Source organism: Bemisia tabaci, chromosome 5 (genome assembly GCF_918797505.1).
Source record: "Bemisia tabaci chromosome 5, PGI_BMITA_v3".
Classification (NCBI taxonomy): domain Eukaryota; kingdom Metazoa; phylum Arthropoda; class Insecta; order Hemiptera; family Aleyrodidae; genus Bemisia; species Bemisia tabaci.
In genome coordinates, this window is record NC_092797.1 from 47,176,797 (window position 1) to 47,203,075 (window position 26,279).

General features: G+C 36.2%; 2 protein-coding genes across 6 annotated transcripts; one reads left to right on the forward strand and one right to left on the reverse strand.

Moving 5' to 3' along the window:
• The first annotated feature begins 135 nt into the window (after positions 1-135).
• LOC109030583 (DNA-directed RNA polymerases I, II, and III subunit RPABC5) lies at positions 136-25,424 on the forward strand. 5 transcript variants are annotated; one of them, XM_072300837.1, is made up of 15 exons: positions 136-402; positions 2,022-2,133; positions 2,589-2,764; positions 3,242-3,397; positions 3,906-4,051; positions 5,022-5,229; positions 6,103-6,267; positions 7,262-7,412; positions 8,241-8,406; positions 10,033-10,165; positions 11,395-11,634; positions 12,274-12,509; positions 13,076-13,267; positions 22,149-22,253; positions 25,197-25,301. In XM_072300837.1, exons 2-13 carry the CDS (start codon positions 2,049-2,051, stop codon positions 13,263-13,265), a joined length of 2,052 nt encoding a protein of 683 aa, XP_072156938.1. In that variant the 5' UTR covers positions 136-402; positions 2,022-2,048; the 3' UTR covers positions 13,266-13,267; positions 22,149-22,253; positions 25,197-25,301. The 5 variants fall into 5 exon arrangements, with proteins under 5 accessions (XP_072156938.1, XP_072156936.1, XP_072156937.1 ...); XM_072300835.1 differs by having other exon boundaries at positions 136-398; XM_072300836.1 differs by having other exon boundaries at positions 136-395.
• On the reverse strand, positions 13,639-18,677 carry LOC109031033 (distal membrane-arm assembly complex protein 2). The gene has a single exon (XM_019042307.2). The coding sequence runs from the start codon at positions 18,310-18,312 to the stop codon at positions 17,437-17,439; it is 876 nt and encodes a 291-aa protein (XP_018897852.2). The 5' UTR covers positions 18,313-18,677; the 3' UTR covers positions 13,639-17,436.
• Positions 25,425-26,279: the final 855 nt, after the last annotated feature.

Genomic DNA, 26,279 nt, shown 5'->3' on the forward strand with positions numbered 1-26,279 from the left:
AAAGCCCCATTCATACATGAAAATGTGTACTCGCATATACTGTGAGTATTTTATTGATAAAATGAAGACGAAAACTCGAGTAATGTTGGACAATTTTTCTCTGACAAAACATCAGACTTGTCATTGATAATAACATAACCCTAAAACCTGTAGTCTGGTGACTCTGGTGATAAGTGATAAGAATACCAATTACAGTGATAAGTGAGCTTAAAAAACGTCACCAAAAGTACTCTGTGATAAAATCGAGGAAGTATAAGTATCATCGTGCTAAATGTCACACACTGCATCTCACAATAGAGTGTCGATCATTCGTTTTAATACATATGCTAAATCAAAAATTTTTTCAGCAGTGCACAGCTCACTATTGCTTCTCTTCTAACATATTCTTCCCCCAGGTAGTAAGTAAGGATTTTTCTCATAAATAAATAAATAAATAAATAAAAGATAAGTCTGAATGTAACACTCTGTGAAACTCTCATAACATTACTAGAGCCCGTTTCAGATTACTTTTCCTCTTTTACTGCCGCTCCTTTGCGGTACAGAAACTTCTCTATCCCGCGCATACATCCAAGGAGGAAGAGCAATCTAAAACGGGCGTAAGCCATTATTAAGCACTAGGGTTGAATTACCAGTGGTGCACTGGTAGCGGCTGCGTCAGATGCCAAAGTAAGAGGAGCAGGACAAACACGGAAAAAAAGAGAGAGGGAAAGAAAGAGAAAAGAGGGAAGAAAGAGGAGACAGGGAGAAAGGAAGAGGGATTTTTAAAACCCATCAGACAAAAAGCATAGAGTACATAGATTTGTAATGTATATGGAAGAGCTGGCGCCATGTTCTGGTCGACGAGTTCTAAGTCTGGTGTGCGTCGAGCTTTGGTCATTTTTTCAATCCCAAAAGGCGAGGTAGAATACCTAGTAATTCCTATCCTCTTTGTTTACATCGAATGGCTGGGTATCCGTGTATTGATTTTGTATTGTAAAAGTGACCCAGCATGACATAGGAGTCTGGGCTCTGGGAATTTGGGACCTGGAAATGGCTTATAATTGGTGTCAGTTCTCCCATTTACATTATTATAAGACTCTGTGTACTCTATGATAAAAAAAGATGGTAATGAGAGAAAGTGTCAAGGTGTCATTAATGCTGAGGCTGTTGTCCATTTATCCAGATTTTATGAGGCTCCATTTTAGATGAGGGAAGGGAAAATGTTTACATGAGTAAAATGAGAAAGCGAAGGAAGGCTTCAGAAATTAGATGATTTCATCCTCGAGGAAGTACATAAATTCAGGAAAGTGTCACATCTCCAAATATTCGTAAATATTAGGCCTGATAACTAACAATAAAAATACATTTTCCAGTGAAGCGTTAAATTAAATTATATGATGACCTCCGTGAATATCTGTCATTGTTTTGACACACTATTCTCTCATCTTTTATTTTATTTTCAATAATTCATTACGGGATCATATACCTTATGAGGTTGATCTACTGCACTAATGAGAAGGATTTGATATTAAACAATTGATAATGTTCAAATTTTAAGACATTTATAAATATCATTGAAAGTTAACTGAATATATAAGCAGGTATTTATGTTAAAAAATTAATTGAAATACGCTGTAATTCAATTGAAAAGTATGGCCCATGAAAATATTGCACATTGTCTCATCTTTCAATTATCATTATTCTCTTGGGCTGACATGCTAAGAAGCGTTAAAAGAGATTTCCAAATCAGTCTTGAATTTTAATGCCTGACTACATGTCTACCACCATAACATGTTTTGACTTTCAAGAACTTTTGAAAAAATGACTCAGGTACTAATTGGAAACAAAAATTTACTCACTTAAAATCAACAAATTTTAAAGTTTGATTATTTTTAAAAAAATCAGGTCTTCAGGGGCTATTTCTAGAATCTAACAGGCTTGATTTCACACAGGTACCTAGCGAGAAAGCCTAAAACGAGATGGGCAGGTAATCCAATGTCCTTTGACTAATTTATTTATGCTGTTTTACTTATTTTTTGCAGGATTTCAAGTTCAAGAACAAAAAAAAAATGGATGTCATCAGTAAGAAGGATCTCATTGAGACAGTAACCCGACAAGAAGAGGAATTGAAACGATACAAGAAGCGTTTTCAAGGTAACAGAGAATAAGATTCAACAGATTTCAAACAGAAAATAATTCTTTTTATATGTAATGAAAATAGGGGAGGCAAGCCTGCATCATATTTCCAAAATTAAAAACAAAAAGGCTCATCTAGGGTCTGTCATGTTTAGATAGCCACAAAAATTGGAATCAGTTTAGTAGAATGGTAGAAAGAAACTGCGTCAAAAAATGAAACTTAAGGGAGTCAGAGAGCTTATATTAATGACCTGTGTTAAGAAAATGTGTTTGTTTTCTCAAATTAGAACCTATTTCTTTTTATTTCTCTTCAAATGCATTTTTCAATAAAAACAAACAATAAATGAAACTTCAATTCTCTTGATAGCTCAAAAGATATTATAAAGTCAATTTGACCCCCTGTTGAAAAAACATCAAACTCATCTAGGTACAAATGTTCAGTTTTTTTGAATTTCCTCTTCTTGCATCAACAGATGTTGTCACCGCTCACAAAAATCTTATCAAAGAGAAAGAAGCACTGGAGTTGAGTTTGAAGATCATGACTGATTCTGTAGGTACAACAAAACCACAGCCGGAATCGTCTGCTACAAAACAGGAAGAACCCTCTGAGGAGGAGAAAGGTACAGATGTCCCCTCTATAGAAGCTCAGGTAAATTTAATTTGATGGGAAAAATTTTTCTTAAGTCTCCAACATTCAAGTTTTTTAAAGATTGCATCTTTACAATCAACTAGCACACATATTAACAGTGAGACTAAGGATCTAGATTGTGGTGTTTCAAAATTTCCTCCCCCAATTTATTTACTTTTAGCAACTTTTCCTCTACTCGTTTGCTCAAAAATACTTGAAGTATTCTTGGAAGAGTAGGATGGTGGCCTATGCAGCTTCTAAAACGGGTCTCAATAATGAAAAATGTCAGTGAATGTTTCTTAAGTATTGTGATTTAGTAAAAACTTGAAAAATTGCTCTCTTGAAAAAAAAAAAAAAACTCGCCCCTGTGCACATAGGTCCCCTCCGTGAAAGACAAATGCAAGTCGGTTCATCCCTTTTTTGAGTATCATTATTTAGTGAGGGTTGCTGCACAAATTTTAAATCTTCATCCCTCTTTTATTTTCTCTGACATTGCAGGACCCTGAAGGAAAACAGTCAGATGATTCAAATGTCGCGTTACGCACTCAGCTTAACAAATTGATGAAATCTCTATCCAGCTTATCCAATGAGAAGTCACGAATGGAAGTGTGTTTTCAGACTGATAGGAAGCAGCTCCGTCAGGAGAAAGAAAAGGTTCCTATTTTTGTTTTTTCCCTCTGTATTGTCCAAGATATGTGAATTCTTTTCTTTTTAATTTTCTACTTATGGATTTGAACACTTGTAGCTCACTTTTAGGTTTTTTGTTTCAACATAATATAAATTATCGATTAGGTATCCAAAAACTTTTTTTTTTTTTTTATTTATTTATTTATTTATTTATTTACGGTATTGTGGATGTGTAGACAAGCATAAAAAATCTAGTTTCCCCTAGAACACATAAGGAACCGATAATTTTAAAGTAAAATGTTTTAACTACACATTGGTAATGCAAAGATGAAGCAGAAAACTATGTGAATGCTAGAAACTTGATATGCTTGAGGCTTTACAAAAATTTCAATCATTTCTGTTTGCAAGGAGCAGTCCCCAAAATTAAGTGTTCGATGTGTTTGGAAAATGAGGCGTACATCCGTTTCAATGTAATTTTCTTAATTGATGTTTTCCCTCTTCCCTTTATTCATTTATTCTTCTTCAATTTCTCCAGCTTCAACAAGAAATGAAAGACATGAAACAGCGCTTCGAGACATCCACAAAAAATTTTCAGAGTGAAATTGAAAATTTGAAGTCAAAATTAATCATTTCAAAACACCAGCGGGACAAAGAACTCATGGATCACGGAGCCATTGTCAGGTAATCTATACATTCAAAATTATTTTAACTTTTTTAGATCTAGAAATTATGTGTTTTAACTCTTACAAAGATACCGTGTCCAAGTACATTCGTAATTCCGCTTATTTGAATTTAACGATGTACTCTTCAGTCTATTTCTTAAAGTAATTTGATTTACTTAGTAAGATTGTGAGAACAATTAGTTTGTGCCAGTAATATCAGGTATGGACCAGTATTCTGCCTCCAACTTCCTAATGTGCCAGTAGGTTGGGTGCGTTAACCCATTGTCCTTTTTTTTCTTTTCTTGGAAAGAAAAAATGTATTGACGCAACTATTGTCCGGATCCCTCCCAAATGCAAGCAATCAGCAGAAATGGTGACCATGGAGCTTGCTACGTTGCAAGTAGTGTGCGAGATGTGGGTTTAGATCGTGACTCAAACCTTTAATGGATGACGGAGACAAATCCAGTCATTCCTCTCGCGGGTATTCAGAGGCGGTAGTGAACATACTTTCCTAATTAACCCTGGAACTTTACCGTAGCTTCATTTTTTAGTGCATGGCTGCTTGAATTTAAGCATGAGGAGCTGAAATGGGTGACTAGACAAGGTCTAAACTAAAAGGAAACGTGATCCGTTTCCTCTTTAAAATTTTACGCAGAAAGCTATTCAGACCACGAAAAGTTTGGAAGTCAACTCCCAAAAGAGGCTCTAACAAGTATTTTTAACACTGATCAAACAGAAGTTAGATCATACAAATGGCTCATTTGTATCCTTGCCGTTTTATCAATGTTAATTGTGAACATCTAAATCTTCCTCAGGAGTTGATTTCCAGACCTCCGATTATACGGTTCGTTTCCTTTGTGAAATTTTGAAGAGGAAACATGTAACAAGTTGCTCCAACTCTTGCCTTGTCTAGTGGCCCATTCTTGAACATTCTTTATTTCTAAGATATCTCTTTTTCTATTAACATTTTTTTATGTCTCCAAATACAGAGAGCTGCATCAAAAACTGCATGATGAATGTAAAAAGAGAGAAGAACTAGAACGAAGTGTTGAACTGAAAGATCAAAGAGAGCAGGACCTAAAGAATCAGATAGAAACCCTCCAACAGAAAGTGAGCAAGACGAAAGCCCCATTGCTGAACCGATTACACGAGGAAATGATTGCAATGAAGCAGCAGCATATGGTCGCCATCCAACAAGTAAGAACAGATCTTTAATGTGTATTCAACTGATCCTCATGCGGCAGAATTGGTGACAGAGTGTATGAGATCCTGTAGAATGTGTATCTTGAAGATTTTTGCTTTCACAAGATTACGCTTCATCAAGCCACTATCTATGAAACCAAACGAAAAAATTGTTTCAGACTGTAACAGATTTTTAGGTCCTCTGTGGTGACATAAATAAATTTGTTCCTCCTCAGAACCAGGAGTACATAGTGCGTCTGACATAACCTAGCCCAATCTCACCTAATTCATCAAACCTAAAATAATTATAAAACAAGTAATTAACAGAATTTTGCCAAACAATCTCTATTGAGGCCTTTCTCAACCTATTTGACGTGACATAATATTTTTTAAATAATTACTCCATGATGCAGGGAGTTACTAAAAAATCCCGGGGAACCATTTCAGGTTATTGCAGGGCCGGGCAAAAAGTGACTAGATTTTTTTTTTTTTTTTTTTGCTCAGCCTCTCACCTTGGAAATGGCAGGTGAGCGGTTTTTCCTGGCCCAAATCAAAAGCCTAGGGCCAGGCAAATGCCCAGTCTACCCCCTCCCCCTTCCCTCAAATGGTGCCCCTGAAAAGAATCTGTGGTATACCGAATCAAATTTGCTTCAAAGCACCATCAGTTGTCTCTGACTGAACAGATACACCGCTAATTTATACCGCACAAAATATGCAAAACTGCGTAAGGAATTAATGGTCAATTTAATTTTATCCATGCATTTTATGGACAACACTGAAATTAATGGAATCAGGTTTGACTTCCAAGGGCATTTTTTTATTTGCTAATAGTTGACCATGATTATGTAAGGAATGCCCAATGATTTTGTTTCCTTATTTGTTCCCCAGGAGCAAGAACGAGCAGCAAAGGCAGAAGAACAAGTTCAGCGGTTAGCAGCCATGCATGAAGAGAGAGTCGCAAATTTAGAGGCTCGATTGGCAGAACTATCCCTCACAGTCGGCTCCTATGATCATCTAAGGCAGCAGGACCAAAACGCTATTTCAAAATTAAAAGTAATAAACCAACAAGTCCCATTTTCATTTCTGAAACATTCCAAAAATTTGATTTAATTATTTGACTCCTAAACTGAAGTGGCAATCATTCTCAGGAGTGCAGAAATTTCCTAGCTTTCCCGCAAATTCAATTGATCTTAACTCATGTATAGTCAAAATGTATAGTGATCGCTTCCCCTTGAGGACTTGAAAAGAGAAAACTTACTAAAAAAATTGGGCACTCTCACTGCTGGAAGGCTGTATTTTGAAAAAATCTGACAAAATTCCCTCCTTTCATTCTGTTTTTATAGGGACCTCCCCAATGTACCCTGTTTTTATAGACATATCTATTTTCAGAAAAGAGGAATTTTTTTTAGTTGAGGACAACGCTAAGAAAATTCAATTTTTTTATTCTCCTTTGATATATCTACAAGTCACAAGGGACAACAGCCGCTTTCAAAGTAATGCTCTATATCAACGGTGAAACTACCAGACCACGTATCTCGTTTGCGGTGTTTAAAAATCTCCGCCCCCATTGTATTTTTTTATGGGAGAACAAATCAATATCATTTTTTGAAATTTTCATGGAGTTTTCCTCGCATAGAGCGGAAAAAACACGGAAGTTTTCCAAAATTGACGTTGAGTAGTTTTCCATTTAAAAAATAAAGTATGCCAGGAAGTCTACAACGTCGCAAACCGAGATACGTGGTCTGATAATTTCACCGTCGATATAAGTTGTCCCTGGCTAAGAGCCTAGTTTAGGCTCTTGTTCAAACATTCAATCGGATTGTCTCTTGAAGGGGACAAGTCTACATTCCAGATGAGCCCCACAATCCTAGCACTCTTATATAACCAAAAGCTCTTCTGGACAGTGAACTCGCTCCTTTTTAGGTGCAACCTTTTCGTTTACCATTTGAGTCCGGCAAAATACATGGTTTGTCCTCTGATTGGAAAGATTAATTTAACTGAACACATGAAAATTAGTTTTTCTCATCTCCTCAATTGATCTTTCTAGGAAAGATTGGCCCAGTTAGAAAATGAAAGGAGTGAATGCTACAAAGATAAAGCAGATCTCGATTTTGAGGCACTTGTCAGCAGGCTGAAGCACTTGAAACAATTGGTCTTAGAAGCAAGTGATACAGCAGAAAAACCTGTCGATGTTCAAGGTTAGTAACGTCTCCACTGTTGGAATGAACTGTGTGGAATCAATCCCAGCTTGAATGAGGATAAGCTGCTTATCTCAGTTTGTATCACAAGGAAATCTTGTTTGAATTTCAAAATAAAATCTCTTGTTTTAGTTCTTTTGCATTTCTTTGAAGAGTACGATAGACCATACGACGAAAAATTTAAACCTCCTACTCACATGATAAACCAGAATCTATGTTAATGGACGGTTTTGGCAGGTCTCTTAATTAAACAGTGTCCCTGCTCTGTTCTGTGTTGTGCAAAGTGTAAACAATATGCAACAGCTGAGCCAAATACCAAGATTGAGGGTGCTGTACTTTCATACTGCGAAGACTGTTTCGGTAACACTTAGGGTGCGATTCAGCTCAAGTTGATTATTGATTTATTTACGAACAAGAAGTGAGAATGTATGCTTAGGAAAACCTATTTATCTTAGAAGTTATTATCAATTATTTACATTGCACAAATCATGTCGCTTATGGAATTTTGATGAGGTAACAAATATTGTAATGCTTAAATTTGCACTTTGTCTAGAAGTTCATTAACAAAATCTGAGCAACAATTGGACGTATTTGTGCTCAAAGAAACTGCGTTGCATGCAAACTCTATGCACATTGTTCATTTTAGCATAAGTACGTTTGACTCACACACACAGATAAACACCATCAAACATTTTGAATGATTCACTTTATAGATTTTGATGATAATGCTTTAACTTTAGAAAAATACTTTTTAGGATTATTATAGAATATTAATAGCTCTTAGACAGGCTACTCCTCTTTAATATTTTCTTTTTAAAATTTATGCAGCAATTCTCCTGGAGGGGCTCATTGATAAAAAAGAAGACAACAGAAGTGGTGGTGATGATCATACCATTTGTGAACAAGAATATGATTTACTGAAGCAAGAATTTGAAAACTACAAAAAACAGTTTAATCTACAACAACAAAGAACATTGTTCAGCCACACCATCATGTGAGTACTTTCTCCAAGTTGATTGCATGCATTACTTGAAATCAAGGTTCTAGAAGGAATCAGGGTACCAGTCGCATTTTGAAAGTTTTGATTTTCTTAAATGGCACGCAATTCCTTACGTGTCCCGGTGGGATGAGTACCTAAACCGGAAGGGTATTTTACTTTTTGCGCACTAAAAGGGGGAGCATTTGAAATAGCAAAAGTTTTGTGGGAGAGTGGTTTTAGGATGGGAGAATCGAGAACACTGATAGTTTTTGAAAATAGCTAAACACACCTTTATTCACACTGGATTTAACAGCTGTTGGGACACAATACTTGGCTCTAAAAGATCTGAGAGTTTTGGACAGAGCTTGAAAAGTGACTTACAGTCTAGCTGAGGTGTTGAACCTGAGGTGTTAGCGGTTGGAACCGAAGGAAAGAGTTGAACATACGGATGGGGCTTGGAAGCCTCGATTTGTAACCCTGAGGCATATTACATAAGCCATCCGGTGCACAGATTAACAAGAGCATAAAATATATGTGATGGTGCATCCGATTGTATGCAAGCACTGGCTTAATGCCTAAAATGCTTGACAAGTGGAAACTGAGAAAGAGACAGAAGATATGGGAGGGAAAAGGATAGACACGGAATCTGTCTCTGGGACAGTTTTGAATAGAGACGTTGCGTAACACGGGGCAGTACCTTCGATTGAAACAGTTTAAGGAACCAAAGAGCAGTAAGCTGAATGTGAACTACAGAGCAAATATATCCAACTGTCATCATGCAGAGCAATTATATTTATAAATAGAGTTTTGTAAAAAAAAAAGAAAAAAAAAAAAAAAAAAAAAAAAAAAAAAAAAAGTACCTAGTAACGCACTCTATCATATCATAAGTCCCTTTCCAACATGTTTTCTGCAAATAAGTAGGTATTTGCACAATTACTACCGTTGGGGTAGGAAAATTTGCTAAAAAAATCGCAAAATTTGCATGCATTAACTCTGGATCCTGCTAATTGCTGCAGCAAAAGCGCTTACTATTGAACTATTATTATTCATCATTGATTTCGAAAAATTTCCATGTGTTTGTAAGTAAAGTATAGTGAATACTAAAACAATTATAGTGATTTTATTAAAATAGTCGATTATCGTTGTCTCAAATGATAAAATTTGTGCCAAAATATTAGTTGAAGGTGAATGAAACTGTTTTTTTTTACGATTGCACTTGGATGTATTCCACCTTATAAGGTTACAAAATTTGCATTGCATTTGAATAAAAAAAATCACCATAAGAATATGACAGCTTTTTGAACATAGCAGGATACTTTAAAGCTGCTGATCATGAGGAGGAAATCTTGACTGCAAAGAATCCAATATTCGTATTAATATCATGAAGTAAAAGGCTTTAATTGGGATTATTGAGCTTCTAAAAGGATGTTTTTCTGCATTTAAAACATTGTACGATCATGTTTTTCAGGGAAAATTGTCCTCAATTACCATCTTGTTGGTATAGACCTATTTGTAAAATGGTGTTGCGTTGCAGATTCTTCAATTGATTTTTGCTAATGTTCAGTTTAGGACAGTTGTTCTGTTGTTTTTATTTCTTACAATTTCTTTAATTGAAAAATCGGTGTATATCATTGTGTGCAGGAATGATGAACCTGGTGAAAAAACTGCCCTTCAAGGCCAAATTAAGCATTTGAAAGAGAAAGTGAACTCGCTTCAAAATGAACTTAATCGTGCAGAGACAGATTATAAAACCAAACTGGAGCAGCAGCGTAAAGTAAGATATAAACTGAGTGTTGATTTGTAACACTTCATTTTTAATTTTCAGAATATTCTCATTCAATGAAAAAATTAGTTTTATTGTGCTTACTCAAGACCAGGAATTCCTTCCTGTGAAAATACTTCAAGATATTCCCTTTAAAATATTTAGGGCAGCAAAGAAAGATGCTTACCTCATATCGCAGGTGAAACTCCCAAAGCACTTATCTCGGTTTGCAGATGAATGTGTCATACTTTATTTTTTAATGGAAAACTACTCTTGTCAATTCTTAAAAACTCCTGTAACTTTTCTTGTCTGTGTGAAGCGTATTTGAAAAAACTTCAAGAAATAATATTGCTTTGTTCTCTTCTAAAAAACTCAAATAGGAGTGGAGTTCTTTGAATATTGCAAATGAGGTACATGGTTTGGGAGTTTCACCATTGATATTCAATGTAAAACTTGGATCATCCATCTCTCTAAAATATTGCTAAGCACATTTATGTTTTCACACACTTGGAGACAAGGTGAGTGGATCAGTCTCCAGAAGTAAATCAGTTTAAGGAAAAAAAAGGATTCCAGTTGAAACAAGGAGAGCGAGAACATCAAATTCTATATAATGTATTAATTTATCACTGGAGAATTTGCAGGTTTCTAAAATTTGATAAATTTTGTGTTTAAGTAGAAATTACTAAGTGAACTGAGCTCAAGGATCTCCGTGGTTTCTGAATTGAACAATTGTAGGAGGGGATAAGATAAAATATTCCCAAGTGATATTTTTGTATTATTGTTATATCTGGGGTAAGACATTTCATTGGAACATTTTTAGACTAATGCATTTAATCATGTCTTCAACATGGAGTGAAAAATGCCTAAATTCAGTCATGCCCCATATAGTATTCTATCAACCTGTTGGAAAAGCTGAGTAAAATTCAACTGGGAGATAAGTAAACAGTGTGGAAAAATAGCTTCATATTGTAAAAAGGCATGTAAAAAGAGAGCAGATCAAATGTTTGTGCTTACTCCGCTCCCAGGCATTACATAAAGTATTCTTTTTACTTTGCTTTTTCAGCTTTGGAAGAGTGATCCTGCAGTATTGCTCAGAAATTATCAAATTATTTAAAAAAATACTTCAAGATCAATTTATTTTTTTCCAAATTCGAAAACAACACGACAGTTGCATCATCCCATTCATTCCATTTATGAAAAAATCCATAAAATTTTAAGTTCGATTTTTATTTTAAAAATAGATGTTTGATGCGGAAAAAACCGGTCTGAAAGAGAAGTTAATCCTTCATGAGAATGAATATAAATCAAAATTATTCGCGCTGGAACAGCAAGTTGTTAAACAGAGGGAACGAGCCATGGCTATGGTTCAAGAGAAAGAACAGGAAATCCACAATCTCAAGGACAGTATGAATTTCATCATTCCAGCATCTTATTCTCAATCCAAGAAGGGACGTACGACTTCGCAGTCATCAGACACAAAGGTAAGAAATACTATGAATCACCAGACTATATATATAAAATTCACACTCTGCTGTTATAAAATCTCTTTCGCCATTTGTGCCATTAATAGATTCTTGCGCCACAAAACCTTTGATAGGAGGATCTTGGGATGCTTTCCCCAAAATATAATTGGGAATTTTGTAATTTTTTTTTTTGGGGGGGGGGGGAGGGGGGTAAACAAAACCTTGTAGTTTTTCTAATTTTCAATAGTTGATCATAGTCTCTCACAACAAGGTAAACTGATTGGATTAAGATGTAGACCTACATTTCTAATTGAAAACTTAGGAAGATGCGATTTCAAGCTGTTTTTTCATAGCCTTCCTATTTTTTCATGCAAGTGGCCTAAGAAGTTTCTGCATCCCTGGTTGAAGCAAAACTTTCATGCTACTAGTGTAGTTTGCAATCCTCCATCAAGCTCACAAAATTTAAATTAGGATCTCATAAAACCTTTGTACGTGATCAGTTAAATTATGAAATGGGCAAAATTGAAGAAAAACAATATTTCTTGTTAAATTTTTTGGTGGTGAGTAACAGTTACATTCAAGTACAAATTTTTAACACAGATAACAAAGTAAACTTTGCAAGTTTTATAGTTTAATTCAAATAGTGATGTATTTTAGAGTTCTGTGGATGAAGATGTACATGAGTCAAGTTTGAGTGGCATCACCTCCACGAACGAGAGCCCTCATATGTTACATTATGCACATGAGCTTGCAAGAAGAGATGTCGATATATCAAAACTGAGACAGGCCAAACACAAACTAGAAATGACTGTGAGAGATCTACAACGCATTGTTGCGGCAGAAAGGGACCAATTTTCGCAAGATATTATGAAACTAAAGGAGGAAGTTTCAAGGTTAGTATCCCACATATAAATGTATTTTTCCGTAAAAAATTTTTTTTAGCCATTTATCTGAAGGCCACACTTTTCTTCTGTGTGTTTACATGAGTGGAAAAACAATATTGAAACAGGGATTTCAAGGCCAAAATGACGTAAAAAATTGAGCTACTCTCTGCCGTTTGAAGATCATTTTTAATTGAAAAAATGAACCAACAAGGAATACTAGTTGAATCTACTAAAAATGTAGTTGTTGTGCCTATTCCAATTATGAACCTTATTGTATAACATTATAGTTTTATGAAATAGCTTTTTGGAAAGCTCATAGATACAGTTGCAATGTATAAAACTGTTAATGAGCCGAACTACTAACTTCCAAGTGCTTTAAATACCTTTTATTTTAGCAAACTCGATTTCACATATCTGAGCATTTTTTTTGCAAAATGCACCACTGAATACCTATTCAACCTAACCTATCATTTCTTCCTTTGTTTGGTTTTTCCCCCTTTTTTTTAGCTGGCTGTAGGCTAACTATCAGTATTACAAATTCTAAAAAATAATATATATGTTTTTTTGGCTTACAGGTTGGAAAGGTGTAAGTCGAGAGAAAGTGCCAATTTGGAGTACCTGAAAAATGTGATCCTCAGCTATTTAACCTCCACAAATTCTAGTCAAAGGCTTCACATGCTGAACGCCATTGCATTTGTTTTGAAATTCTCGGACAGTGAAACAAAACGTGCCCTGATGCACATAAACAAATCCACAGTTACATGACGGTAGTTGCTGCCTCTGTTTCACCTTTTTGAATTTAAAATCTTGTGGAATCTTTCGAAGTGGGGAGTTTCTTAACGGGAGATACTGGAGGAGCTGTGGATGCAAATCGATGGCTAAAGTGTGAAACCACATACCTCCGTTTGGAACTTTGCAGACTTCCTGTCCTTCTGTATTTTTTCTTTGGAATAGCAGTCAACGTAAGTTCTTGAAAACTTCCTTGATTTTTCTTTTCTGTCAGAGGAATATTCTACCAGAATTTCAGGATATAAAGTTAGCTCGTTAATTTTCTAAAAAATAAAATAGGAGCAGAAATTTTAAAATACCGCAATGGAGATACATGGTTTCACACTTTGTTCATCGAAATGCAAATGCAAAGTAAAAGGTAGAAATTTTTTAATCTGAAGGCTGATGAATACCAAGAATCAAAATGTTGCTCAGAATGTCTCAGATCACTATCTGATCCAAAATCATCACAGGCCAAAAATCAGTATTGTCAATCCGACCAAAGAAACTCCAGCTTTATATACTTGTTCTTCTTGTCATCACCCTGTTCTCACTTTTTTGGCGAATGAGAGGGTGATTCTTCTTTTTGGATGTATTCATATTCTGTTGTAGTTGTAATTGCCTCACTGATGATTCCTATGTCAGGTTTAGCCTTTTAGAAATCATGGACTCTGTCAGGCACCATCTGTGATGATTAAAGAATAAGAAGGATAGGATAGATAAAATGTCTTTGAACTTTATAATTTAAAAACTTAAGTATCCTCCATTTCTTTACTTTAAGGTTTTAAAATTCAGTTGTATGATTGTTGAAAGCCCTTTCTTTCATGAGAAATAATAGATTATATGGAGGAGAATTTTTGTATTACCGAAATTTATTTTATTTGGATGGACTGATTGCGGCCCAGCATTAGAAATAGAAGAGAGGTATTAAGTGGTCGATTTCAGTAAATATCCATTGTAGAGTCAGCAGGACTTTGCTTTGATCCTCGGTTATACCATGTGCTGTTAATAAAATTCGCTGGAGCTGGACGATTATTGTCAAGTAACAAATTTTTCTTCCTCTCGGATCATCTCATTATGACTCCAAGTTGCGACAGTGATCGTAGAAATGAAAGAGTGTCAGTAAAAGAAGGCCCCTTTTCTGCTTTCAAAGTATAGATTTGAACTGGATGGGGCTTGAATCAAAGATCAAATCATTGACACAATTTTTGAGACAAAATTCTAGCTAGAATATGAACGATTTTTGAAAAACAAGAGGGTGCTCGTTGGTGATGGGAGGGGGGGGGGGGGTGAATTTTTCTTCGTTTTAGCACAACTTCCTTCAATATCCCATTTTACTTGCTGAAAATGGGTCATCGTTGTCGCTGTTGAATGTTGACCTTCGAACTTTCAGCCACTGTTCACTTTATACAAAAACTACGAATTTGTACAAATTCACAACCGAGTAATAATTTAAAGCTCAGGCCGCTATTTTATGAGCAGAAGTGAAATGATGGCTGATTAGTCCCTGATCTCATTGATTGCTAAAAATTACGTGTTGCGGCCCACTTTTCAGGGCGCCATTCAATGATGCATCTGTGACTTCCATTTTCAGAGTGTGAAGTGGGCTTACAACTCTGCTTTGCTTCTTATCTAATTGTGCTTACTCATGTTAATTTGCATGATTTATCCAGTTTTAATATGAAAATCGTAATGAGATCTTTTTAACATTAGGGGGGGGGGGGGTGGGTTACCATCAAATTTTAGACCATTTCTCACCCTCTGAATCCAAATGATTCCCTCGTTTCTCAAAAACCGTCCGGATACTTTAATTACCTGAAGTTTTTCCCTGAGTTCTGGGTCATCATATGCTTTGACTTAAGCCACAATAAATTCAAATCCATGGTGGCCATTTTGGGGGGTGATTTTTTACCAAGGCTCTTTAACATCAGTATTCATTATCTATTTCTTCTTTTATAAGGTAGCTAAGCACTGTAAACATTTTATAATTTTTTTAAAGAATATTAATTTATTTGTTCTAACAAGCGGTTTTATTTTATTAACATGACTTGCAATTCCAAAACTGAACCGCTGCTTTGGAAAAAAAATCTGTGTTGATTGAGGAAACAAACCAACTGTTTTTAAGATCAGTAGGTGACTATATATTTTTACCTGTTTTATATTTTAAACCAATGGTTTCAAATCGAAAAGAAGTGAGCCGATTGTCGTGAAATGCGCAAGCCATTCTATAATTTCAGTCCCATCTATTTCCATCTCACAGCGGTCGGGTCACTTTGGCGACTCTTCACCAGCTGATGGCCGTTGCCGTCCTGGTATTCGGTGGGCCCCTTTCATGGGGGGCACTTTGGCGACCCTCATGATGGGGGCAATGTAGCTAATTTTCCCCTCATCCAAAAAAAAAAAAAAAATCCCATCTATTTACAAGTATTTAAAGTTGAAGAGAAACTATAACTTAGAGGGAATTGCAAATATCACTCCCAATGATTGTTAGGAAACAATTGATTGGGATTTTCTGTCTCTAAAGAAATTTCTCATTAAAGATACAACAAATAGTTGATGTGTTTAACACAATAACGTTGTTGATACTATTTCATCTTGTGAATAGAAAAAGTCTGACAGAACTTGCGTCAGATAAGTTGGCAGTTTGTAACTCCGTTTGCAAGTAACTGCGCTGCTGCCGTTCGAAAGAAATCGGAAAGCTTGGAGGACAAGGCGCATAAGTGCAGTTTTTGCTACTCCGAAAAATACGTGTTTGAAATTTCGGAATCACGTGGATCCTTATGGTGGGAAGGAAGTTCAAACTGACTTTTTGATGCCTAAAAGTTGGAATTTGGGGGCAAATTTTTTATAGAAGTAGGTATGCATCAAGACTAGTTTTACTTAAAATCATTAATATCTTCATTTTTTCAAAAACTGCACTTACGCGCCTTGTCCACTGATCCCCTCAATTAAGGACTGACTGAGTGCAAGAACAATGGTGTGTTGCCATTAGGTACAAATACTGAAATCCAATCCCCTTCTTTCAAGAGGATATTATTAAAAGTGCCAACTGCAGTTGAAAATCAGAACTAAACAACTGCTAACCCATCTGTCAAGAGTTATAATACCTATAGTTCTTAGCAGGTGAGCCTCACCTCTTAACATAGTTCAGAAGGGCCCTGTACACACCTCTTGGGGATGAGTACCACAATCAATTTCCCATTTTATTAACACATTAAACTTGTCCATGGATACTGATTAAAAGTCATCTTTGCCCTAACTTTCTACAAGCTACCGTTTTCGTACAATCCACAGTTGGAGGTTCAATAATTCTTTGAAGAAAAGGAGGCAGTGCAGCAATGAAGGGCCAAAGAGATCCCTCATTTCAGCACTTGTGTACGGTTGGCTGTGTGTCAACAAGGAAATCAGGAAAACCGCAGCGCAGTCTTATCTCGGATTCCACACGCCTTTTCGCTTGACCATCCAAATAAGATTCTCTCTCTAACCTCTCATCGACTAGATTTTTCCTTGTTTTCATCTTTTTTTATATTGATTAGATACATAGGGGACGACAGAATATACGCGTATTAACCCTACTTTTCATCTGGACCGTTCTTGAGTGTTAAAAGAAAGAGGGATCTTCTTTACTCTTATTGCTGTGCTTCTCCTTTAATTCAAGGAATTATCCTAACTCCAACTGCGCATTGAAAAAAAAAAAAAAAAAATAAAAAACTGCGCATTGTGGAAAGCAATAGCTCGTAGAAGGTCGGCGCACCGATGACTTCGGATCAGCATCCATAGACGAGTTTAGTGCGATAAAAAAATGGAAAATCGATAGTGGTGCATATCCCCATAAAGAATGTGCGGGGTCACCTGAGGTGCCATTTACGACAAGGAATTCAAATTAATAGCTTTTCAAGAATTTGAGCTGCAGTCAAAGTGGTACCCTAGAGTTGAAAACCAGAAATAGATTCTTTGATAATGTTCTTGGTGATTGCAAAAGTACGTAAACAAAGTTTTCAGTGTTCACTGAAAACTTACTTGTACTAGGTAAATGATAGAAAATGGTGGTTGAAGATAAAAACATAATAAGTTATATTAAGACATTTACTGAAACAGAATTTTTTAATACAAGTTTGGAATAATAACCAATTTTTTCAGAACTCATAGCAACGAAAGTCCAAAAAAATTATTTTTTTGCTTCCGATGGCTCTGGAACTATTTCACTTGGTTCCTCTCTTTTCAAACTATCATATCCATAAATTCGGAGGTTGGGAAATAGTCCTTCTAGCTCCAATAGTGTCATTTCTAAGAATATACTATACCGCAGGTTACTAACATTCAGTGATTCAAGTTTTGTCAATCTGTACAAAATACTAATTCCTCTATAAGTAATATTAGAACAACCAGAAATGTCCAAGTGTTGGAGAGCTGTCACAGTTCCTGATATGTAATCCATCCACCAATCATCAGCTAGAGGGACATTTGCTATGCTCAAATGAGTTAATCCTGAGAGATTATTTAAATGCGTCAGAGCTGTATATCTCACGTCCTGATTAGAAAGATCAATACCTGTTAAAACATACTCTGTATCATATATCATTGGTAAATCCTTTGCTAGTTTGTCATCAGAGTAAATCCATTTATCAATATTAAGAAACTTAACTCCACCTCTGCGAAACAAAACAAACCGAGCTGCAGTTAAATCTGCACCACTGAGCTTAATCTGCTCCGGATCTGCTGACTGTTCTTTCAGCTGAGCTTCACGAATATCATCTTCAAAAGCCCCAAAAATGGACCCTTTCCTCTTGAGCAGCTTTCGCATCCTCACTGCAAATGGTGCTTTCCCTTCATCTGCCACCATTAGTTTTGAGAGGAGAGGCATGTCTTTGTACCTAAAATCCTTTGTAGATAACTCCATTTCTCGGTCGTATTGACTTTTATTCTCACGGGGACTTCTATGCTGGAAGCGCTTAAAAACTTGAATGTTACAGCCTATGAGTTCAGTAACACTAGTAATTCTTGTGAGCAAGTGAAGAGGCCGCAAAGTCAAAAGAGCACTCATTTTCTTTGATGCAACTTGATAACAGCAGTCGATGAGTTCATAAGAATAGAGAGGCGAAAACCAATGGAAATACAGGAATATGAAAATTTTTATAAAATCAGTGGTATATAAATTGATAGTAATTTAAGTCCACTTGGTTTTTAGGAGAAAGTTTTATGTTCAGACTTAGTTGAGACACACATGCATAAAGAATCGGGTTAACACTTTAACAGGCATCTGTCACGACTTTCAAGCACTGAGTATTACTGAAGCAAGAGCGAAAATGTTATTGTTCTGTTATTCCAAGTTTTGTGTACATTCAATCACATTAAAATTACAAAATTTTGAAATTTAAACGTCCCACAACGGGCTGAGAGAGGTCGAACATTATGGAATGATTTCCGTTTCCGTCATAGAGAAAAAAAAGGAGGTGTTTGCATTTCGGGCATCTTGGAATTTTTTGATGACTTGATGACGTAGGTGGGTACAGTGTGAAGGGGACGTCTCTGTACCCAGCTGTACCCACCTACGTCATCAAGTCATCAAAATATTCCAAGGATGCCCGAAATGCAAACACCTCCTTTTTTTTCTCTATGGATTTCCGTAACCCTTGCGCGGGGGAGCGCTGCAGTCGCGGGCGGGTGACTGATTCGCGGGGGGGAGACATTCTGGCGGGGGGGGCGTATGTGAATCGCGCGCGGGCACCACTGTTGTGCGAGAGGGTGACTGATCCGGGGGAGGGGGCCATTGTTTCGATTCATCGAAGAATCGATACACTACAGTGTTGCCAAGCCTATACACCAAATTTTCATGTCTATGGTTTTGAAATGGACATTACAAGTTCGAGTTTGTTCTGAAGATGGAAGAAGAAGAAGTTACTGTTGTTTGTTTACATAGTTCACGAAGAATATGGGGTTAGGTTTTATGCTTCAAATTTATGCTGACTTTAATTTCGTGAATTACTGAATATCTCAATACGTAATTTGGTGAAATTAAACGCCTATTGATCTGGAGATGGCTGCTAATGAGGGAATAGGTAAGTACGTAGAACTAATTTTATTTTATCGCTGACAGTCTTCCGGAACTATAATTTGGGCAGCCCAAAACATTGCCACAGCAGATAACGTAAACAATCTGTAATCAACGTAATCAAACAGTTAGAACATGATTTTCTGTTGAATGGCGTTGTAAACTGATATGAATTTTGTCGACTCATTTTTTTCCCTAAACCTACGAAACACCAAGGAGGCCATTTCTTGGACTTTGGACATGAAACGACTTAATCTGTTTTTCCACAACCATACATCATTGCACCAATATTTTTATATAGGTATTGGAAGAACTTTCAGACATTATCTTCCATAAAATTATAATGTTTCAATATAGCGATGTGTAAGATTGTTTACGTTATCTGCTGTGGCAATGTTTTGGGCTGCCCAAATTACAGTTCCGGAAGACTGTCAGCGATAAAATAAAATTAGTTCACGTACTTACCTATTCCCTCATTAGCAGCCATCTCCAGATCAATAGGCGTTTAATTTCACCAAATTACGTATTGAGATATTCAGTAATTCACGAAATTAAAGTCAGCATAAATTTGAAGCATAAAACCTAACCCCATATTCTTCGTGAACTATGTAAACAAACAACAGTAACTTCTTCTTCTTCCATCTTCAGAACAAACTCGAACTTGTAATGTCCATCTCAAAACCATGGACATGAAAATTTGGTGTATAGGCTTGGCAACACTGTAGTGTATCGATTCTTCGATGAATCGAAACAATGGCCCCCTCCCCCGGATCAGTCACCCTCGCGCACAACAGTGGTGCCCGCGCGCGATTCACATACGCCCCCCCGCCAGAATGTCTCCCCCCCGCGAATCAGTCACCCGCCCGCGACTGCAGCGCTCCCCCGCGCAAGGGTTACGGAAATCATTCCATAGAACATAACCTCTCTCGTTTTGTTTTGTTTGTTTACGTTTACAAACAACAATACTAATAACAAAGCAGCCACCCACCACCACCCACAAGTTCTTTGAGGTTAGACCAAATTTCTCGAAAAATCTCTTCTCACCAGAACCAGAGACTTACCAATAATCAGTAATTTTCAAAATTACATCGGGTACATAGGTACGTCCTTAACGATCTTAAAACCTCATTTTAACTCTCAGCAGCAGTTTGACTCATCTCTACAGTTGACGAAATCTCTGCTTCTTCAGAACTGCTCTGCGGTATTGTCTTGCAATCGGCTTAGTTGAAGCTGCGGTGTTTGAGAATTACAATATCCTTGGACACTCATATATCTAGGATTGGTTATTTTGTCTATCAAGGTCGATAGACTCAAGGTAGTTCGGTGGCAAGCGTTCGGATTTTGGCGACAAATTCCCCCGATTTGCTGTTTTACTAAGACTTTCTAAACGTTTCCTCACTTTGCGCCGCTCTGTTGCATAGTTCCTCCTGATCTCCCGGATCTGCATGAGATCAATGTAATCAGATTGGGAGAACAGTAGAGTGGGACAAGCAAATGGGGGAATCGTCTGGTAATGCGGACAGCCCTGGCCACCGTTTTCCCAAGATTGTCATCCTCTACTTTCCTAGCGAACTGACCCAGGTCTATTGACCGTGCCCTTCTATACTTCCTCACAAGTTTGATTCTAACACTGCTGATCTTTGTTGGGGTATGCTTTAGAATTGACCCAAGTCTGAAGCCCCGTGATACTTCCTCTCGCCATTAGAAGAGATTTATTTTGCCTCTGCTCTTCTTCAATTTTCATAGCAACAAATTCAGCGCTGGTTAAATTTTGACATTATTGGACCTAATGATCCTCACAGCCTTCTGTGCTGGATGAGTTTTCAGGGTGTCTACAAGTTCGGAATTTCCGGAAATACTTAGTACTGATTTTTTAAGAGCGGTCCGGAAGTATTGAAAAAGTGCGAAAATTCCGCAAGGAGGTCCAGAATTTTTTTCATTTCTTGGCATTTTTGTCATCATTTGAGCGAGAAATTCAAATTTTTAAAATTTTTCGAATTCAATTGGAGGTACTGAAAAAACACTGAATTTTTCTATTAAGAAGGTACGCAATTTCTTGTACTGAAAAAGTACTGTAAGTAAAAGTACTGATTTTTGGTCAGCCTTTTTTAGTAGACACCCTGGTTTTTAAAGTTGAATTTTCTAAGTATGTGCCAATCTCAAGAAGGGTTGAAAAGTAAACTTTTTGGCATGACCAAAGAGTGCTTTTGTTTCCTCACAGGCTGGGAAGATGTGAAAAGTATCAAATCCCTCTGAATGATAATAGCGTGCAGCGCAGTATTCACACTAACATAGCAACAGCTCAACATCTCCAGTAAGAAACACTTATGAGGAGGCCAAAAAATTCATTTTTCAGCTTTGCTTTTCTCGACATTTGGACATTTGCACCCAGAAAGTTTGATCTAAGAACCCCATCATGCTCAGGAGAGTCTCGAGGAAAATCATACCAAAATTTGACAGTCGCGTCATCATGATTTTGTTTTTTTTCACTCCTGGCTGTTCTAAATCAGTCTAATTTCTATGCAGTTAATCTGCCTGTACAAATTTTGGAACAGATGCTGAAAATCCACTGTTTTTTGCTCATTTTAAGATTGAATTAAACAGTTCAAAAGCACTTAGAAACATACACAGTTTTTCCAAGGATACAAAATTGCCAATATCTTGTTTGCAAATAGGAGCTTCATTTTGTGGTCCTTTTCGTTTGTTTAGGTGTACTGGTAGTCATTCCTCTTCATCACCTTTTTTTTGTTTTTCAATAACATACGTATTTTCTATACCTAAGTTTTGTCGATTATAAGTTTCTCACAAAATTTGTTCTCTTATTCTAGAAGTTTCAAGATGATCATCCCTATTCGCTGTTTCACATGTGGTAAGGTCATTGGAAATAAATGGGAAACCTATCTGGGCCTCTTACAAGCTGAATATACGGAAGGGTGAGCTCTCTGTCATCTCCTTTTTTTTTTATATCTTTCATCTAGCAAAACTGTCCATTGTCAAAGAAACAAAACCGAATTGGCAATGCCAATCTGCCACGTAATAATTTCGGAAGTACAGAATTTCGGTTATCACATCATGGAAGAAATTTTGCACCATATTCTGTATGATTATGTGTAGTATGAGGAGTTAATGGTCTCTAGTAGCTAGGGATGTCGATACTCAGGGAAGTATCGATACTGGTATCGACTCTAAGCATCGATACCGGTATCGATCATCGAGCTGAAGTATCGATACTTATGAGGTATTGATACCATCGATACTATTTCTGAATTATGCCGTGATTCTGAGTGTGCATATGTCTGTCGGCCGTTAAATTCCGCCAGATTTACGCCTCTCTCGAAAAAGCCCTGTTCGCGTCCTTAGTCAACTATTTTGAGCCCTTAACTACAGTTATCGAACTGAGCTTTTACCATTTTTATTGAAGTATAATCATCTTGAGAAACTTGATTACTCCGTCGTTTGTCACAGTGCATCATGAAGGTGAAATAGCGGGGAGAGAATTTTTTAAAAAAGAAAAAGAGGCCTTCTTCATGGCCAAATCAGATTAAGTATCGATACCGTCGATACTGGGGTCTTGGCATCGATACTGCATGGTATCGATATCGTGGAGTATCGATGCCGAGTATCGTTAAGTATCGATCGAAAGTATCGATACTTTGCAAGTATTGGATAAGTATCGACATCCCTACTAGTAGCTATGTCCTTTTAAAACATTTTTTTGCTATTTTTTAGGGAAAATATAATGAGTGAAATTTAAGGAAAAATGTATTTAAAAAAAAAAAAAAACTCTTTAAATATCACTGTAGTTCTCTAACATTTTTTCAAACATTTTTAGTGTTGAAAAACCACAGTTGATATTTAAAAGTTTTTTTTTTTTTTTTTTTTTTTTACTTAAAATTTACTGCTTGTTAATTTTACTTTAAAAAATAGCTCAAACGAGTTAGTTTTTTAACTAGTTGTCTTCTTGAAATTTGAGAGGTTTTTTTTTAAAAAAAATTTAACAGTTCCCAAGTAGCATTGTCATCTACTTTTTAGGTGGCGCTCATCAAGAAAATGTCTACTTTCTAGATAGAACAATTTTCTTGAAAGAAAATAGGTATAAAGTAGATCTAGAAAATAGACACAAGAAAATAGAAAGAAAATACATTTTTTCCTTGCATTTTCTTAAAAGAAAACATTTAGAAATTAGCTAGAAAATAATTCTTCTTTCAATAAATTTTCTATCTTTTTTCCAAATGGGAAGTTGACAGAAAGTAGACCTATGAAATAGATCTATTTTCTTTGGTCAGACTTTTGACTCGCAATGTTTTTTCTATCTATTTTCTGGATAACTTTCTTTTTCTCTGTTTTTTCTAGAAATGTTCTTAATATTTTTTTTCCAGAAAAAAATTCTATTTTGCTACTTGGGTTGTTGCTACAAGGGTAGCACTATGTTGCTAAGTTCTAGCATTATAAGAGCGACTTCTAGCCAGTCAATCTACGAATTTATTAGGTAATAGCTTCTTCAAGTAGGAGAGCAATAGGGAATTTTCTTCAAAAACTGAAACTAACCGAACATTTAGATGGAAGACAAACACTTTCTTTAGACCGTTTAAAAGAGAAAGAGACCTTATGCTAGACAGACTTCTAAGGTGCTAAAGAGAGATGTGTGATGTTGGAGGTACAATCTTAAACTGACACTCCTGCTGTAAAATCACCAAAAATCAGCCAGGCATTTTATCATCCGTTTCTTTACGCTTGAGATGAATGGAAGTAAAGCGTGATTTTTGTTTGTTTTGGTACGTCAGCATCGGACTTTTTCTCACCAGTTACACATATTCATAGCTTTTCTTCACCTAATTGTATTCCTCTTAAAAGGTTCCTAAAAAGGTGTGTCTATCTTCACAATCAAAATGAGACATTAATGGGAATGTTGAGTTACACCCTTCAATATTATGAGGTGCCTCTACTTTTTATGTACAAAATCGCTAACAGAGTATCACAAGACATTTATTCGATACTTCGCTCGTGTTTTATGTTGATCGAAAAGTAAAGGCCCCTTATTTCGATGTCCCATCTTGATCTTGGAAACATGGCTCTAGATTTTGGTATCAATCAAAAAAGTTTGTCCAGGCTCCAGCATGTTCACAGCTAGATGATCGCGAATATTTAGACACCAGCTTTGGCCACCACCTCAAATATGTGGGTTCGTTCTGCGTATGGCGCTGATCGAATTCGAACTCTGTTTCCCCTCCTATACTCTGAACCTACATACCTGTCTAGGCCACATCACATTTTGTGTCTAGTGCCAGGTTTTTTTGTGTGAGGCTATAAGTGAAGATTTTATCACAACATGCCTTCAATGAATATCAGTTTTCAATGTCCAATAACCAACTTTTAGGATTCAAGGATATTTGTTGAGAATTCTGATTTTTTTAAAGAGTTCAATATCCAGACACTTTGTGGTAAAAGTTAAAGGTGTAGTTGTGACTGTTAAAGGAGGCTACACTTTGACTTTCTCAAGGCTTAAAGTTCGAAAAATAGTGGAGATTTGATTCTCACAATTCCCACAATGGGCACCAAAGTTTGGAATTCTAAGGGATAAATGTTTCGCCAACAGATTATGGTTAGTTGCTACAGTCGTTTCAAAAGAATGTTCGCAATTTTACAAATGGAAGTTCTCATTTTGGAGGGAAAAACCTCATTTAAATTATTTCAGTTATATACTGAATATTTACGTACTTGGGCAAAATCACCAACACTCAGTTGAAATAAATGCTCTGTCTAATTATTTTAAAATTATTTGTGGAAAAGATCCTAATGTTTGCTTTTTGCCCAAGTTAATGAAATGAGAAAAACTGAATCTCTCATTTTCCATGTACTTTATTTTATTGTTACAGAGATGCACTCGATGCCTTGGGACTGAAGCGATACTGCTGTCGAAGGATGCTTCTTGGTCATGTTGACCTCATCGAAAAATTATTGAACTATGCACCTTTGGAAAAGTAACCCTTTGTTCAAGTGTATATGATCTCCTTAAAAACTAACCTATTTTTCATTTTTGTAAAGCATGTAAATAATTGGTTAATTCCACCGTGATAATGTAAATAAACTTTTCTGAATATTTATTTTGACATTTTCTATGCATTTCTCCCGAATAAAATATCAGTATATGATGTCACTAGAAGACTTTGTATCATGGCTGATTTTGTTTTAAACTTGGTTTTAATTTTGTGATTTTTTGTATGATATCCCAGTTAATCAGTAAGCATTCTCTTCGAGTTTTATGCAAAAATAATTTTCTGTTCTCTTCTACTCCAGTGTGCAGTAACTTGCTAATAGTGTGCAGTGCCAACGTCTCTTTCGCAGACCCACAAATGCTTAAAAAATATCTGAGGTCTTCATGGAAGGGGGTTTCTATGTGTGGAATGTAAAACCTAGGTGGAGAATTGTGAAGAGAAAGGGGTATAATACGGATGGCAGGTGGGTTAACTCGCTCATAATTTTACAAGTAAAATCATTCTGTTCCATAATGATGACTCAACCTCATTTTTCACAATCATTTCATGCTCTATCAGCAGCTCTTGAAACAAGGATGGATGATAAATAATCACCTTCAAGCACCCTCTTTGCAGATTTCCTTAAAATCTTGAGAGCTCTTTTTTTACTCTTTAAAAAAAGAGGTATAATAAATAATAGGTAAGCAAAGTTGTAGGAGAATTTTCTCTCTTAAATTTAAGGCCTGTTTGGGAATTACCCTTGTAGTAACAACTGTTTTAAAAACTTTCGAACTCTTAAATTTCAAAAAGACATCTCTAACTGTTAAAATGGTCGTATTCGGAAGCCCTTTAGGGCTACTTTCTTGAGTAAAATTCACAAGGGGTGAAATTGGGTAAAAACGTAAAGAAAACTCTTAAAATATCAACAATAGTTTTTCAATACTAAAAGTGTTTGAAGAAAATGTAAAAAAAACGAGTGATATT